This window comes from Gadus chalcogrammus, chromosome 4 (assembly GCF_026213295.1).
Source record: "Gadus chalcogrammus isolate NIFS_2021 chromosome 4, NIFS_Gcha_1.0, whole genome shotgun sequence".
Classification (NCBI taxonomy): Eukaryota; Metazoa; Chordata; class Actinopteri; order Gadiformes; family Gadidae; genus Gadus; species Gadus chalcogrammus.
This window is the reverse complement of record NC_079415.1, coordinates 3,833,951-3,851,743: the sequence shown is the minus strand read 5'-3', so window position 1 is coordinate 3,851,743 and position 17,793 is coordinate 3,833,951. Positions and strand designations below refer to the sequence as shown.

At 43.5% G+C, this 17,793-nt stretch overlaps 1 protein-coding gene across 1 annotated transcript; it reads left to right on the top strand.

The window, feature by feature from the left end:
* The first annotated feature begins 2,231 nt into the window (after positions 1–2,231).
* Positions 2,232–16,935, top strand: LOC130380431 (protein mono-ADP-ribosyltransferase PARP12-like). The gene is made up of 13 exons (XM_056587624.1): positions 2,232–2,762; positions 3,082–3,448; positions 8,994–9,126; positions 9,545–9,917; positions 11,494–11,547; positions 11,683–11,809; positions 12,611–12,779; positions 13,113–13,212; positions 13,809–13,905; positions 14,483–14,567; positions 14,862–14,992; positions 15,346–15,497; positions 16,187–16,935. The coding sequence occupies exons 2-13, from the start codon at positions 3,168–3,170 to the stop codon at positions 16,933–16,935; spliced, it is 2,451 nt and encodes an 816-aa protein (XP_056443599.1). The 5' UTR covers positions 2,232–2,762; positions 3,082–3,167.
* The last annotated feature ends 858 nt before the right edge of the window (positions 16,936–17,793 follow it).

Sequence of the window (17,793 nt, the reverse complement as noted above, 5' to 3'; positions counted from 1 at the left end):
TTGTCATTTTTGTACCTGAGGTACAAAAGAACATGCACCATATCCTACACAGCTGGCATCTGAAAAATTGTGTAACTCTACACTGACAATGTTATGAAAGTCATGAGGGCGGTAACATCTTGGAATTGAGACCTCTTTCAACTTGAGAAGACCATTTATCCATTCCTCCCACCGTGGCTTTATATAATCTGTGACAAAGCTCTTATCACAGCTCAGCCTAAGTGATATGTTTTCCACTTAGCCTGAATAGAGCGATGAATCCGAGTGGATCGTAGAGAGAGGCGATGACAGACAAACAACCACGACGAGTTGAAGGCTGATCTTTCAAGCTGATGTTAAAGCTGAAAGTGTCATCCTTTATCGACCATTGAATGCCGAGAGCACGTTCTGATGGGGTTGGATCAAAACCTAGAGGCTCAATGTTTGCTGCTCTTTCAGAGGTATCTAAGCAAGAGAGCGCTGCTTCTTCATTTGAGTTGAATTTGTGAAGGCGTAGGCCTCCTCTTTTGCAGAACTCTTGCGACTCAGTTATCAGTTTTTTGGCTTCCTCGACTGATGAAACGCTGACTAAACCGTCAACATAAAAGTTTTTCTCCACGAATGTTGAAGCCATGGGATAGTCAGTTTTGTGTTGTCGTGCTAGATGCTTTGAACAAAAATTGGCGCATCCTGGAGACGAAGCGGCTCCGAAGAGATGAACCGCCATCCTGTACTCCTGAGGTTCCTTCTCCAGATCTCCACCTTTCCACCAGAGGAATTTCGGATGATTTCTGGATTCTGGAGTAACAGAGGATTGATAAAACATTCTTTCAATGTCACAGATTATGGCTACAGCTTCCTTCCTGAATCTGCAAAGTACTCCTACCAGAGGATTGATTAGATCAGGACCAGTTAGCAGAGTGTTGTTTAGAGAAACACCATGGAATTTGGCCGAACAGTCAAAAATGACTCAACTGATCTGGTTTTCTGAGGTGATAGATGCTGTGATGCAGCAGGTACCACTCTGTCTGTCCCTCGGATGTCCAAGGGGCAGGTTCTGCATCACCTTTGTTAATGGTTTCTTCCATGAATGTTTTGTGTTGATCACAGTATTGTTTGTTGGCCTTTAATTTTGCTTGAGACACTGCAGGCGAACCATGGCTAACCTTTTGTAGTCTGGCAGGTTGGGCGGACTGTTGCCTTTGAAGGGGAGAGGCATTTCATAATGCCCGTCCTCCTTCTGTGTGATGTGGTTACTGAGGAACTGTATGAAATGAACATCTTCTTGGGACACATATTTATCCTCATAAGATCTCTCAATAAAGTCTGATTCCAGGGCCTTTAGAACATCTGTCGCTGATGGAACTGGCAGTTATTTTACTGTGAGTCGATGCACAAAGCTCTGACCTCCTTGACTGTCTAAGTGGGGGTTTGATCAGCCTATTATGCTCCATCCTAGTTCTGATCTCTGTGCAAATGGTTGGTTTTTATCACCTAAGATGACTTCATGAGGAGCTAGTGCTGCTGGACAGTCGTATCCGATTAGGAGCCCTACATAACAGTCTTGAAGGGGTGGTCAATTATCTGCCACGCTTCTGAGATGAGGCCGCAGTAATGCGATTTCCTTCGTTGGAACATAAGACTTATCCACCGGGATAAAGTCACGGCTGTAGGCCTTCTGTAGTTGAATACGGCTCTCAGAGTGGAGTCCTCAAACTTGTAGACCATGAACACTCGATATGATTGTGTCAATTGCTGTCATAGTACTAGGTTTCAGGTTTATTGGTTGGACATCCACATTCAATTTATCAAGTACATCTTCTAAGACAAATGTTGAATCACTTTGTGTGTCTAGTATTCCGTATGTGAGTATGTGTTGTGAAGCCCGTGAAATCAGATCCAACATTCAGTAAGTTTGTAAAAGATAATCTTTAAACACACACACACATCAGTTTACAGATTGTTATGGCTACATTCATTAGTATGTTAATGCTATATCTTCCAGACTATGTACATGACCTCATGAGGCTGCTCATGGAGGTTTTTGAGGACCCAACATCATTTGAAGAGGAAATTAAGACTATCCCCATCCCTCCAGACCTTTCAGCGGAATAAACACACACAGACCCGTCACGTCTCCCGCTTCAATCAAGAGGTGGTCTGAAGCCTACGAAGTCACCAGATGGGAACTGCTGCCGTATCCGCTGCACCACACAGCGGTGTTTCACATAGGGGTTGTAATACTCATAAAAGTATGAGAAAAAAATCCTTAATAATAAATATATAATGAACATATAATAATAAATAATGAACAGTAAAAAAGGGCATAGTAGGGCCCCTTTAAGATAGCAGGGGTAAAGTATGTGGATAGACCAATCGCCTCTATCAAATTATGCTCCCAATGCATAATCACATTATTTTAAACCACAACTCACCCTATGTACACTGTGAGAATATGGGGAGCATATTTTGATGCTTGTTTATAACGTATATTATAACATCTATTATAGTAGCCTATAGGCTACTATAATAGATAATACAATACAACACAATACAATACAATGTTGCTACACAGTTAAGTACTATAATACAATACAACAGAATGTACAATGGTGGCCAGAAGGGGGAGGAGTCGAGGTGGACTCTGAACAGGTGAGTCTTGAGCCTTTTTCGGAAGATAGTGAGCGACTCTGTGGTCCTGAGAACGGCAGGGAGCTCGTTCCACAACTGAGGACTCAAAACCGAGAAAAGTTGTGACTTTGCTGATCGACCCGTCAAGAAAGGTAACACAAAAGGAAATAATGGGATGTATGATATCATTAAACTAGTAGACCTAGAACTTAACTATGAGTTGTGTCTGCAAAGGGGTTTGTACAGCCCAATATAGTTGTACTTTATGTCTTTATTGTATTACTACAATTGATAACGAAGAAAACAAATTATAGATATGAAAAAATGAATCCATAAATATGATCTAATACAGCCTATTATACAATCATGGTAATGAACCCGAAGTAGTGCTGTTTATTACTATCATTTTCACCATGCGTGTTTGGTCATCCCGAAAGGAACTAATGTTTCGTTTTCCATTCGTTAAAAAAGGAAACACATCCCGACTGCTGGCGTGAATCGCGACCCACCGAGTTCAAAGCCGTAGAGTGAGGGGCCCGTGAATACAGGGCATTGAAATGCCAGAATCTGCCATAGTCAAATATCTCTGCGGGAAACTCGGATCCACAAACCGGGAAGAATTTGTGGCCAACTTAGATTTCGGTGACGTCTCGACGGTGAACGTGATCATCAGCAACCGAGACCGGTTCGCCAACGCTCATTATAATGGAGAGAAGCGTCTGATCGCCAAGACGGCTCTCCGACTGTGCAGAAGGCTGGTGTGCGCTGGACCTGGATGCAGCAGTTTACATCTCTGTAAAACCTACCTGTACGGCGAGTGCCAGTTTGTTCCTGGAAGGTGAGGGCCGATTTACAATTATGCATGGTGCACAGATGGGGCTCTGAAGGCCTTTCGGAGGGAGGCCCCTTCCCTGGCTGGGCATGTATTGTCCGGTTATCGAATGTCTGATCGTCTTGTTTTGATGTTGTGTTTATGTTGCGTACGTGGTCTCACTGTTGATTACATCTTGGACTTTGCGCGACAACACTCCAGTTGAGTGACCTGCACTTCATATTCCTATCTATATATTTATATGTAGGCTACCATGTGACTAGGGTTGGGTATCGTTTGGGTTTTATCCGATGCTGGTGCCTACTCTGTAACCAAGGGCGTAACCATGGTTTAGACATTGGGGGGGTCCAATTTTTTATTATTATTTGTTAAGTGCATTGCCTACAATTCTATATTTATATATGAAAATGTGGACATTTAGAACATAGTTTCGAGGACTACATTGACCATTTGAATTCACATCTAAAGGAATAGTGTAATAATGTAATGTCTGCCCCGCCCCCCCCCCCCCCCACACACACACACACACATACACACACACTTTGTTTTGGTTAGCTGCTTACTGACCTTAAACACACCTACCAATTACAATTATGCTCTTCCAGTAGTACTGTAGCAAAAAGGATAGCTTCCAATGGAAGAATACCACATACCCATGATCATATGTCATTATGTTATCAGAAGAACAGTAGCTGACCTTCGTGATCATTTTGGTCTATATATTCTGCTTGTATTAGAAGTAGGCTACTTTTATGTATTGCTGACATGTAGGCCCAGGTTATAAACAATGTTGTAAGGCTGTCTAGTCTCATATTCAAAATTCTCACCTTATCACCTGCATGTCCAGAGCATGTCCCTGTCTGGCCACTGCTTTCAGCATGCCTGTCAAGTTACTTACTGTCTGAAAAAAACTGCGTATGCTTGGCTGTTGGTCCAGTTTCTTCTGCTTTTTAGGTAACCTCAAATCCTCCATTACTCAACTTTACTTTCTTGGCCCTCACTGAAGAAAGAGTGTGGGGTAACATGACAACGCAGAAAGTCGCGAGGTGGTTTCAAACTAAATCGCACAAGTGTACAATTAGGAGGGGGGATTCACACACTCAACAAACGGAAATAAATTGAAAATAAATAAGACATAACCAGTGATGTTGATAGGTTTTCAATGTAGTGAGTCCCCGGGACCCACAGGTGGTGAGTTGGGTGGGTCCCTGAGAAATTCAATGGGTCCCGACTCCCCAGTTTAAAAAATGTGTTTCTTTTTTATTATTATTCTATTTCTTAAATTAAATTAATAGTGTTAAACTCCTTGATGGTGGTGTGATATGGTTAGAGCTGGAGTACTCAACCGTTCATGTTTAACACTAGAAACGCCGGGCCATTTTTACTTACTCCTAGCGCCGCAAGAGGCCTAAGTCATTTTAATGAGAGGCTGTGCATTTGCACATAATGATCACTAGGTGGCGCCAATGAGCTATTACCGCGCGAGCGCCACATTTGTGTGTGTGTGTGTGTGTTTGTGTCACAAGCCTAGTCCTCACGATTTTGTCATAAATGTACATATATTCAATCAGAAGGATTGCAAAAAAATCCTGTTTGATTTGCTCATTCGACACGAATGAGCACAGCATCGAGCAGTGGAAACGTTTCCATCGAGCAGTGGAAACGTGGGTTTATTATTATTACTTATGGATAGTGAGTTTAGTGCGTCCTTTCAGATTTTAATGCGTCAGGGACGCAGGACGCGTACCTTGCAACATCACTGCATAACAAGAGACCGATCCATTGACAGGGTTCATAAAAAGCGAACATATATTTTACATTTTATCCTGCTGTATATTGGGGGGGACAGGTTAGTATTTTCTCAACATTGGGGGGGACACGACCCCCCCAAAGAATGCGTGGTTACGCCCTTGTCTGTAACCTACTTTTCAAACGGTTCCAGTGCTAAAACGGTTCTCTAACCGGTAGAAAAACGAAACCGCACACACTTGCATACATGCACGAGTTGTTATAAGTTTCACATTAAGCAGAAAGTCAGTTGACAATGAGTTGAATGGCAACGGTGTTTGCTAGTCTACTTGATATGCAAGATTTACGGTTGGCAATAAATTACTCGACTTACCCGAAGAGGAAAGGCTGCAGTGAGTGGTGCTGTGACTGATGAATATCTTTAAAAATAAATAGAAATAATTACAAAAGTAGGCAGGCATGCAGCTGTAAACCCGGATAAGTATCTACTTAAAAAAAGTAAGGTAACTCGTTGCCTTAACATTTTTAAGTAGGCCTAATGAAATTAGTTCAATAAGTGAAGTGGACTACGTTCAATGTACTTGAGCCCATAATGGAATGGAATAGAACATTTAAGTTTAATGTATTATCAACCGAGTTACAGTAACTGAAGATAGGCCTACTTAGTTTAAACAATCATTCCCCACCCATTTATTGAACTCACCTTGTTAAGTAAGCATTACTCCATTACCAATTCAACTAAATTGTATATTCTAATTTAACTTAACATTTTTAGTTCCTGAAACAAAAAAGATGTCTTCCAATCAATAGAGCCGTGATAAAAAACATAAATACAACTGCAATAATATGATCAATTATTTTTTATTGACCATGTATTTTTCAGCAACAAAAGAAACAGAGCCATGGCCTAATAGGCTTCTAGTGTGTAGTTTCCTCAGTGATGGCATCTTTATCTCCAATCATTTCAATATTATAATATTGGATAATTAAAAAAAGAAAATATTGTAATTCAAATTACAAAATAAACTGGCTGGCAAACTGGCCAAATAAAACTCAGCCCTGCGGAACACTGGCATCTTAACATTTACACAGAACAAATGTGTCCGTGGAGAAACAAAGAAAGTGTTTGAGAATGAAAGAGAACGGGAGGGTGAAAAAAATAACAGCAGATACCTGTATGCAGAGCCCATACTCTCCCCTCCACCTCTACCTCCCTTTCTCTCTCCCCCTCTCCTCTCTCTACCCCACTCCTCCATCTTGGCAATTTTGACCTCGACCATTAACAACAAGTGTTTCTCTGGATGAAATAAAAAGCATGCGTGAGACAGAATAAGGGTGAAAAATAAAACTGCCCATACTCTGCCCTCCTCCTCCCTCTATCTCCCCTCCTCACGACCCCCCATGCTTTTTCCATCCCCCATGTAACAATTCATTTAGTGTGTCCCTCTCTCTCTTCAATTTAATTGTACTACTCTGGAGGGTGTGTGTGGAGTGTGTGTTGATAGCTGGTTTACAGCCTCACCTGGCCTGAGTCATACTGATAAGACACTGGCAGGTTGGGGCTGCACACCTGTGGTGCAGAGCAACCATGGCACCCAGGATAAACAGCTATCATCCCCACACACACTCAGGAGGGAGATACTACTGTCAGGGCAGCTTGTAACATCAGCTCGGCGAATACCACCTGCCACCTTAAACAAAGGTATATTTAATCGAACATCTACCCGTGTCCTGTGTTGGAGGGCCCCAGGAAAAGCCACTTAGGTGGCGTGTGGTCAGGAGCGACCCTGCCACACTGGCACCCAATGTGGGGCCCCTCCGACCAGGAAGGGACACGGATGGGCTGCCCAAACCCGCACTGGAGCCAACAGCCACGGTAGCGGACAGCCACCTCAACGCCGGCAGTTCATCTCTGCCACACGCCACCTAAGTGGCTTTTCCTTGAGCCCTCCAACTCAGGGAATAAAGTAGCAATATAATCAAGTGTGTTCGAGCATTTAAAATCAACGTTAAAATGACAAACGTGGTACCAGTAGCGGTTCATGACCGAGCTCACCAGGGATTATCTTGTTGTGGCGCGACAAATTAGACAAAACTTGCACAGCCACAGATTATGATTTGTGGAGCGACAAAACTTTGGCGACAACGCAAACGAGCGACAAATGTCGTGTTTGGTGTGAACGCACAGTTAAAAAACATACTCGCATGATGCGTCGTGTGGAGGCTTATTACTGTGCGTTCACACCAAACGCGACATTTGTCGCCCGTTCGCGTTGTCGCCGAAGTTTTGTCGCGCCACTAATCATAATCTGTCGCTTTGCAAGTGTTGTCGAATTTGTCGCGCCACAACAAGATAACCACCAATGCATGTCTTTACCTTTTGTGGAAGAGGGAGGGACGCCCGAGGACCCGACACAGTCTATTCATAATATTGTAATGACCACGGAAGAGGCAGTGAATGAAGTATTGATTAGACAGAGATTTATTAGATAGGCCTACCTAATAAACCGTTGGAACACACAAGACCGGAAACCATAGCAACGCCGGTAAACAAACCCCGAGAAACCCAATCCCTATGAGAGCTCCCCCGCTACGGCCATCCGGAGGCGCACAGAGCTTTTGGCCGTGATATGATCCATACAATTATATTATATTATATACGTTAGAGCTCCGGGAGTCGCAAACGGCAACAATCACTTTCTCCTCCATGCTGCAGTTCACCCCGGACTGCACTGCACCGAGTTTGACGGTTGAACGCTGATTGGCTGTCATCACGCGAAATTCGTATCAAAGTTGAAATATTTCAACTCAAGCGAATTTGTCGCGCCACAAATCCTCGTGAACGCGCTTGCCTGTGCACGGTGACAGTGTGGTGCGACCAATCAAAACTTGTCGCCGGTTTTCTCTCACGAAAAATTTGCCCGATACGTGTCTCTACGTTCACTTTGTATGGGATCTTGTCGCCCCATCGCGTGTGGTTTGAACGCGATTAGAGGGGATCCTAACTAAAAACAAGACACTTAATAGTGTGTCAGCAGAGTGTAATGCTTCTAAACTTAAATGTAATACAAATGAGCCAGCTCATTTGCCGCACAAGGCGGCAACTGAAGGCAGCAACTGAGCAGCTCATTTGCTTAGAACGTTAAAAAAATAAATAGCTGATTTGTGATTGGTTGCAAGGAGTAGATGCGGCTGGCCGCCCTTCCTATGTTTAACATGGTGTGGATGATTTACCTCGCAACAGTGGAACTGAATTGTGATTGGCTATTTTTTATTCTCAAAGGCGGCAAAGATAAGTTTTGGCCTCTTTGCCTCCCTTCAGCGGCTAGCCCCGGACGTAACATACTCAGAGTAGCGTCGGCCACACACATTGCACATAGATAATTGAAAGAAAAATATTTTTTTATAATAATTTTATAATCACGTAAATCATTTATTTTTATCACAAGGAGGCGTTGCCTCTGTTGCCCCCTTTAAGGAACCGTCACTGCGTGGTACAAATACAAAGAAAATAAATCTCTTTACGGGCGCCATTTTTGTTGAGAGGGTCATAACTGAACTCGTTATACTCCCAGAATTTCGAGGGGGCCCGACCAAAAGAAACCTGGGAGATTTCCCCACTTGAAACTCGGAAGGCTGGTGTCTGAGGCATCTAGAACAGTCCGTTATTCTTCGGCTGCTGATGAGGGGAACGTCTACCAACACGTTGTAGGCGTTCCTTGACCACATGAGGTTTTCCAAAGGCGTCACTCCCTGACCTTTTTCTCCTAATGTCTCCCCTCAAAACCCGTTGGATTTACAGGCGGTGTTCCTTTTCCCACGACCTCCACTCCGAACACAACGCCAGACTTCTGAGAACACATGGCTTGGAAGATCTGGACAAGAAGGAGATATGTGTGTTGCTGCTGCAGAACGACATGGCCCTGCTCCCCGATGTAAGTTTGTGAGCTGGTAGATCGGGGGAGAGGATTGAGGGTTCACTGTAGCTCAGCACTTCCAGTCGTGTTATATATTGTTCGGTTCAATGTTAGCTTAAGGAAATGGTTGCTGGAGTTTTTTTTTTTCTGTCAGAAGGCAACATATAGTGGGTTGATGTGATTCTGTCGCTCAAAATACCCTTTAACTTTGGCGAACATTGCCAATAGTTAAATAATTTTTTATTTTGGAATACAAATTTGCAATCTAATTCCAAAATATAAATTTAATTCAGATTCTTTTTTTTTAATTCTTTGAAATGGTTTATGTTAATTTATTATTTATTTACAACGTAGATCACCATTGCTCTGCCATGCGAATATCCCTGTCCTGGATGACAATCATTAAAAACACCCCCTCTCCTCTCCATCCCGACAGGTGTGCTTCGACTACAACAAAGCCGGATGCCAGGAGGGCTGCAAAAGGATCCACATCTGTTATAACTACCTGCGTCGTAACTGCTGCTGCTCGCGGGCCCACGACTTCTACGAGCCGCAGCCCTTCGAGGTGCTGCAGAAGAGCCGCATCCCCATCAGCCTGATGGCTTCCATGAAGCAGCTGTACATCAACAAGGAGGTCCTGAGTAGCATCGAGCACAAGGCCAAGCAGGCCGGACAGACCAATCAGGTCCCTGGGGCCGCTGGAGCTATGGGTGGTGCTATGGGTGGTGTCGGTGGTGCTTTTGCTATCGGAGGAGCTATGGGTGGTGCTCCAAGAGGTGGAGCTGGTGGAATGAGAAGACCACCTCGAGGTAAAGCCGGAACGTTTATTTGATATTAACATTTGTTTTCCCCTATATGTTTTTGTGAGTGAGTGAATCAGCTTCAGCTCATTGGTTGCACGAACCCCGGCACCTCCTAGCTGTGTCGAGGTGTCCCTGAGTGAGACACCTAACCCTAAACTGCTCTTGACGAGCTGTCTGTCACCTTGCACGGCCCGCACCGCCGTCGGTATGTGAATGTGTGCATGAATTTGTGAATGTTAGGCAGTATTGTAAAGCGCTTTGAGTGGCCCCTGGTTAGCAAAACGCTGTATAATTGCAGTCCATTGATATATCTGCATCTCAAAACAACAACGACTAAATACTATTTGAAATTTAACTAGGGTCATGAACAGTGTTGCCAGGTGGGAAATGTAGGATTATCGTACCAGAGACATAAAATTATCGTATTTTGAGGGAAATTATCGTACACCCGTCATAATCAAAATAACAAGTCTATTGATGCGCTATATAGTCACTCGAGTGTTGAATAGCATCTAACAGGCACTCACGGCTTTGCGTTGGTACGGAATGGATTCATCAGCAGCCCCACAGTTGCGTTAGGCTAACGTGTCTCCCATAAACAATGACGGGTGGGAACTAATGAGCCAAATCATGAGGCCTGGAGGCCAGCCACCCACTGTTAGTAAATAGACATAGCACCAGGTTTAAAAGGGAAATAGTATTCATGATAACTGACAAGAAAATAAAGATCTGGTTTCACATATTGAAATTTTATTTTCAGAGAAACAACATGGTCTCTGTCCTCAAAATGACAACAATTCATAAAATAAACAAAAACTGCAATTATGAAAACTTAAAAGTGCCTACACCAGGTTCTTACTTAAAATAAAGTGCAGTTCTATGTGATTTTTTGTTTTATGTTCTGTTCTAAACATAGTAAGGCAGCTAACATATGTTGACATGTTGCAGGAATGTCAAAGACTGTATTTCTCTTTGCTATGGTGCTTAAAACTCTAATAAAGATATTGTGGAAAATATAAATAAAATAAAGTGCATATATAACCTGGCTATATAATAAGGTTCTTTCATTTTCTTTTCCGCGCTTCTCCAGACCGGGCCGAGCCGTCTCTGCTTCTTCTTCTTTTCTTTCTTTTTCCTGGGGCGGGCGCAGCGGACTATTCAGCCAATCATTGCCGTTGTTCTGAGGCAAGCTCACATTTAGAAAAGCACGATTGGCTTGACATTTGTCACATGGAAAGAGATGCCTTCAGGGTTCACAAAAAGAAATCCGACAGACAGTTGCGACAGGCTGATTACAACCGATTACAACCACACATTCACTGAATGGTCAAATTATCGTATTTTTGGCCTTTTTTGGGATTATTGATCGTACATCGTACAGAGGGCCAAATTATCGTACAAATACGATAATTATCGTACACCTGGCAACACTGGTCATGAATGTAATATATTATGACGTTGTAAGTGCAACACGATGTCTGGAGAACGGGAGATCATATTTTAAAACTCATTGCAAAACTTCCATGGAAGTGCTCGTCCATTGATCTGAAAATAGTTGTTCATTGTTTGATTTGTTTTTCAGATAAAACCGAGATTTGCCTGTACTTCCTTAAAGGCACCTGTAGACACACCATAGGTGAGTTAAAACGAACGGATCTTATTTAAAACTCAATTGTATACAAAAAACCTGTTGCTACCTGAGCACCAGAGATTACCTGTTGTGTTAGCCGTATGAATCACCGATAATCCTGATCCTCCCTGTCTTCTTCAGAAAGGTGTTTCCGAGCTCATTGCAGGCTGCCTTACAGCTGGGAAGTTCTGGAGGGCCATCAGTGGACGCTGCTGGACAGCTCAGAGAAGATAGAAGAGGATTACTGTAACCCCAAAAAGACATACAGGTATGGGACGGACGACAGCGTGTCGGATTGAAGGTGCTGTTTGAATGAGCCTACTCCGTTTACGCCCAGTTTGAAATCCTTTTGTTTAAATGAGCCAAGTCTGTTTACCGTCCCAGGCTGAAACCCATTATTTTTTAAATGAGCATACACTGTTTAAACTCAGTTTGAAACTCTTTTGGTTAAAATAAGCTTTGACCGTTTTATCTCAGTTTGAAACCCTTTTAGTTTAAATTTGCCTAGTCCCAGTTTGAAACCCTTTTTGTTGAAATGAGCCTTCTCCGTTTAATCCCGGTTTCAAACCCTTTTTTGTTGAAATTTGCCTGCTCAGTTAAATCCAAGTTTGAAACCCTTTGTGTTTAAATTAGCCTACTCTGTAAAATCAAAGATTGAAACCCTTTGTATTTAAATGTCTACTTCGTTTGATACCAGTTTGAAACCCTTTGAGAATTGAGACTACTCGTTTTAATACCGGTTTCAAACCCTTTTTGTTTAAATTAGCCTAGTCCGTTTTAATCCAAATTTGAAACCCCTATTGTTTGAATTGGCCTACTCTGTTTTATCCCAGTTTAAAACCAATTTTTTTGACATGTGTCTACTCCGTTTAATCCTAGTTTGAAACTCTTTTAGTTTAAATGAGGCTACTCTGTTTAATCCCAGATTGAAACCCTTTAATTGAATAACCCATTTTTTAATCATTAAATTGATCGAACAAATGTTGTGTTGTGTTTTTAACTTTTTATGCTGCACTTGTGATCTCTAAACCCACATACTGAGGGTCAACGGTGTGTGATGTTTCTGCAGCACGGTGGATGTAGAAGCGGTGTGCTTTGACACCATGACGCGTGGACTCCAGAAGGTCAGGCGTCTCTCCTCCATCTCCTCAGTCCTCCAGCCCACCTTCCTACTCACCACTGAGTGGCTCTGGTACTGGGAGGAAGAGGATGGGAACTGGAACCAGTACGATTCACCGGTGAGTTCAGGACCATCGCAAAGCGGCTCCAGCCTGAATCTGCTCACATCTGCAGACTTAATAAACCAGCTGATAGTTAGTTTGCGGTTTGTTAACGTTAAGTTTAGGGGGGGGGGGGGGTAGATAATTGGCGGGAGAGTCCAAATATGCCATGAATTATGCTTAATTTATTCAAATAAGTGACCTGAATAGATCAAGAAATAGAAATACTAAACCGTTTCGTTCTTCTTACAAAAACACCCTTTTGTGTGCGTGTGTGTGTGTGTGTGCGTGTATGTCCGCGCACATGTGTGTGAGTGTGTGTGTGTTTGTTCGCCCGCTCGCTCGCTCCAGACCAACAGCAGCACAGAGCTGGAGCAGCAGTTCCAGAACAACCCCCAGGAGGTGGTGGAGTTCACCGCAGGGTCCCATGCCTATACACTCAGCCTCCAGGGTGAGGTGCCCCCACAACCCCCGACCCACCCATCGGTGTACATCCCGTGAGCTGGTATCGTTTGTCATACGGCGAGGGAGGGATGGTGACGTCGGGGGTAGTTTCAACCCCTGGTACCGAATAGGTTGCGGGTTCGCACCCGCAACCTATTCGGTTGACAACCGTTCATACACACACTGCTCAGAAGAGGTTAGGTTGAGGCGTCCTGCTTAGGGACTAGGGATGGGGATCAATAATATTTATTGATATCGATACCATTTTCAGTACTCCTTAACGACCCGAGTCTTTATCGATACCACTATCGATACTTTCCTCTAGGTGGAATTACAATGCGTTTTTTGTGATGAGGAATGTCTGAGCTTTCATTTTTCAAAGGCGGAGCAGGATACCTAGTGTTCGTTTTACACCTTACGCCATTTCAGGCTAGGGGAAGATATATATTAATGTTAGGAAACCTCAAAAATTGAAATTGTCATGCCATGGGACCTTTAATAATCTGTCTTGTGAAATCTCAGTGAGTCGCTTCAGACAGTGTCTGCTGGAGGACTACAGGGAAACGTAGCATGATACGATTTGTATTCCTTTACATTTTTCAGACATGATCCAGACCAATAAGAGTTACGGCACCAAGAGGGTGGTGAGGCGACGGCCTCGGTTCCTGTCCTCCGCCGACATGCAGGTCATCAGGACAAGGTGAGTTCCACTGAACGTCTTGGTCCCGATACACAGGTGGCTCTCAAACTTTTTATACTAGTGTACCCACTCTAAGTTATATTTTCAGCGGAAGGAGTACCCCCTTCACTGGCACAAAAAAATGTGGGCAGGATAAAATTAAATGGAACATGAATTATATATGTGTGTTCTATTTGGCAGTGTAAACATGAACATTTAAAGGGTCACGTTTCAACCACTTGTGCAATTTCCCACAATTTGCTATTGTCTAGCTGTCAGAATTCAAAGTTGCTCAGGTTTGAAAAAAAATAAAGTGGGTACTCGCTGAGTAGTACCCACTTTATGACCAGGAAGCTACTGTATGAAAATGCCATAAGGTTGTACGACCACAGAAAGCGCCACTGACTGCACCAGTAAGGCAACTTTGTATCGCTGTATCAACCGTCACACCTCTTTGCTATTATTGACCCTACTTTTTCAGTGTGACAAAGCCCTACTCTTACATCGGGCACTTTGGACACTTGCCTCATAAACCACACACAGAACGGGACCTTTCTATTCCGCTTCAAGGGAAGTTATTATTGTTTTTCTATTTCAGTAGTAGGCCTCCAAATGGTCCAACAAATTTCCAAGCTATGCCAAGACACTGGGACAGGACCCAGGTTCCTGAGACTGGACACAAGGTAATGATAATTATAATTTATTAGAAGAGTTACAAGCAACCACATGACCTACATTTCCTTTTTTAGTTTGAGATCATAAATTCCATGCGTTATTAGAAATATTATATTCATTATTAGAAAGATGACATTAATTTCTGAGTGTAATCCAGTGTTGATGGTGATGACATCCTGATGATAAACAAAGTTAGGGTGTATTTAAAAAGTAGCTAAAAAGACGAGTCTCCTGATATACACGTTTGGGTAGATTTAACTGTTCTCAAAGGTAAATTAAGAGCTCTCTCCTCTGTCTGGTAGAAAGTTCTGCTGCAAGATTCGTCTGAAGAATACAAGGAGACGGAGACACTGTTTCGTCAGACGATGACCGACTTTGACATTGTGAAGATCGAGAGGATTCAGAACAAGAGTCTCTGGGACCACTTTCAGTTGTACGTCACTTGGAGAAGCCGTAAAATGGCAGACACCAGGGAAATCGAACACAGCACGCTGTTGAATCAAAGCGATAACGCTTATTATGATCAACTGTCATTTTAACCCCAACCCCTTTAAATGGTTAAAATTACAGGGTTTAAAAACACGATTTTTTATCGTAAGTATTAAACACTATTACTTTTACCATTATAAGCATTAACGTTTTGATCGAACACCAAGCAGTGTTTGATTTCTCTCGTGTCGGCCATTTTACGTACGGTGTTCGACTCGTACGGGGCGGTACTCGACTCAAAACTAAAACATTTACTATGAAATTTTAACCATTTTTTATAAATGTGTCTCATAAAAGGCAAAGGGAACAAATGAAGATGAGGAATGGGGGTCGTTACGTGGCCGAGAGGAAGCTGTTCCACGGCACAGACTCCAAGTTCATCGACGCCATCTGCAGCTCAAACTTTGACTGGAGGATCTGCGGAACCCATGGGACCGCCTACGGCAACGGTGAGCGAGCCGCTAAGACACCGCTGCAGGGCTTAAAGGTGCAGTATGTGTGATGATAAGTGGCATCCAGCAAAACAGTCTTGGCAGGGATTGCGTATACATAAGTGTGTTTGAGTTATCCTACAGACCATAAAAAAATATTACAATTGTGTTGTTGATTTGCAATGAACCTTCAATGTCTACAGAGGGGGTCCAATCCCATGGAGGCTGCCATGTTTCTATAGTAGCCTAGAAGGGACAAATGGCTCTAGAAGGACGTGTTTCAAATGTTAAATCATCATCGCTGTCATACTTGAGCTGTCAAACTATGACCTAAAGTTAGTCGATACCTACTGGCACCTCACAGGTCAGTACCGCCGCCTTACCTGTCCTACGTCGTTGGAAAGGGAAATGTGAGGCAGGGGCGATGTTCATTTGGTTGCAATCTCCATTCTCACCTCTAGATGGCACTAAATCCTACAGACTGTGACTTTAACAACTGACAAGTGTTCGATTGGCTGGGAAAACCAAAGGCTCCGTATTTCTTCTCTTCTTATCTTGTCACACTTCCCCCTCATCCTCTCTTCTCTCCTCTGTCTCCGTCTCCTCTGTCTCCCCCTCTCCCCTCCTCTCCTCTGTCTCCCCCTCTCCCCTCCTCTCCTCTGTCTTCCCCTCTCCCCTCCTCTCCTCGTCTCTCTCCCCATCCCCAGGCAGTTACTTCGCCCGGGACGCCAGCTACTCCCACAACTACACCGGGAACACCTCGACGGTCCGCTCCATGTTCGTGTCCCGGGTGCTGGTGGGTCACCACACCCTGGGCGAGGCCGACTACGTGCGCCCGCCCTCCAAGGACGGCGGGGACACCCTCTTCTACGACAGCTGCGTCGACGACATCCACTCGCCCTCCATCTTTGTCGTCTTCGACCGGCCTCAGATCTACCCGGAGTTCCTGCTCACGTACAAGGAGAAGGCTGCGGTCGTGGACGACTCGTTGTCCGGGTTACTGGCCGCCGCCGCGCTGGTGGGTATGACCGCGCCTGTGGTCATACCCAGGCCTGGGGTGAAACCCACGCCTGTGCCCAGAACCAAGCCCCCTCAGCAGTTCTCCGGCACTTTCTCGTACTTGAATGGCGTCCCGCCACCACAGGCCTACCACCGCTACACAACAGCCCTACTCAACCCCCCCCCGGCCACGCATGTGCCCAGAGCCACGCCGCTCAGAGGTTTGGCTTATGAGTACGCTTCCACGTACTCAGAAGCCGTCCCTCTGTCCAAGCCCTACTACCCATTCACAACAGGCCAACCCCCCCCCCCTTACGGCTATAGGGACCCGCCCCCAAAGGACGATGACGACTTCTACAACACCTTTGGATACGAGCGCTGCGTTCGCAAAAGCTGGAAAGAGGACAGCTCGGACGAGGACAACTGGGACGAGGACAGATGGGGCGAACTACCATAGCCCGAAGCCGAAGCCAATGGACTCGTGTGTGTTCTGTACAAAGGCTTTGGGGTCTGGGACCCGTCGTTCTCATCTGGAAAGCCTGAGGTATAATGTATTGCTGTACTTTCAAATTAGGCAAAATGCACAGAGAAAAATGCTTTATGTTAACCGTTGATGGTTACACATATATATATATACCACATGACATTTTGTAAAGTGTTGAAAAACAATCCGATATAAAATTAAGCGAAATACTCATAGCTCACTTCTCCTTGTTTATTTTCACTTCAGTCATATCATTCAAAAACGACTGTGTATATATATATATAGGCATATATATATATAGGCATATATATATATATGGATGTGTATATATATATATATATATATATATATATATACACATCCATATATATATATATGCCTAGATATATATATATATATATATATATATATATATATATGCCTATATATATATATATATATATATATATATATATACACATCCATATGTATACACATATAGGCCTAAATATAATTATTTATTTTGTTGCTTCGAGGAGTTCTGGTGGTCTCCGTATACATACCTAATATGTATATATAATTATATATATATATATATATATATATACATGCATACATACACATATTTATTTATTTTACGGAGACCACCAGACCTCCTCGAGGCAACAAAAGTGGTCCATTAAATTCAAGATGGGTGGGAGAGAATAGTGTGATATAGGATATAGTGCCATACCGTCGCTTCCGAGAGGATGGTCAATGGTCAGATACAGATCTCGGGGTAACAATAATTTATAATATGTTACGAGGAAGGATGTTACGGTGGCGCATTACATTCACATCACAAAAAGAAAT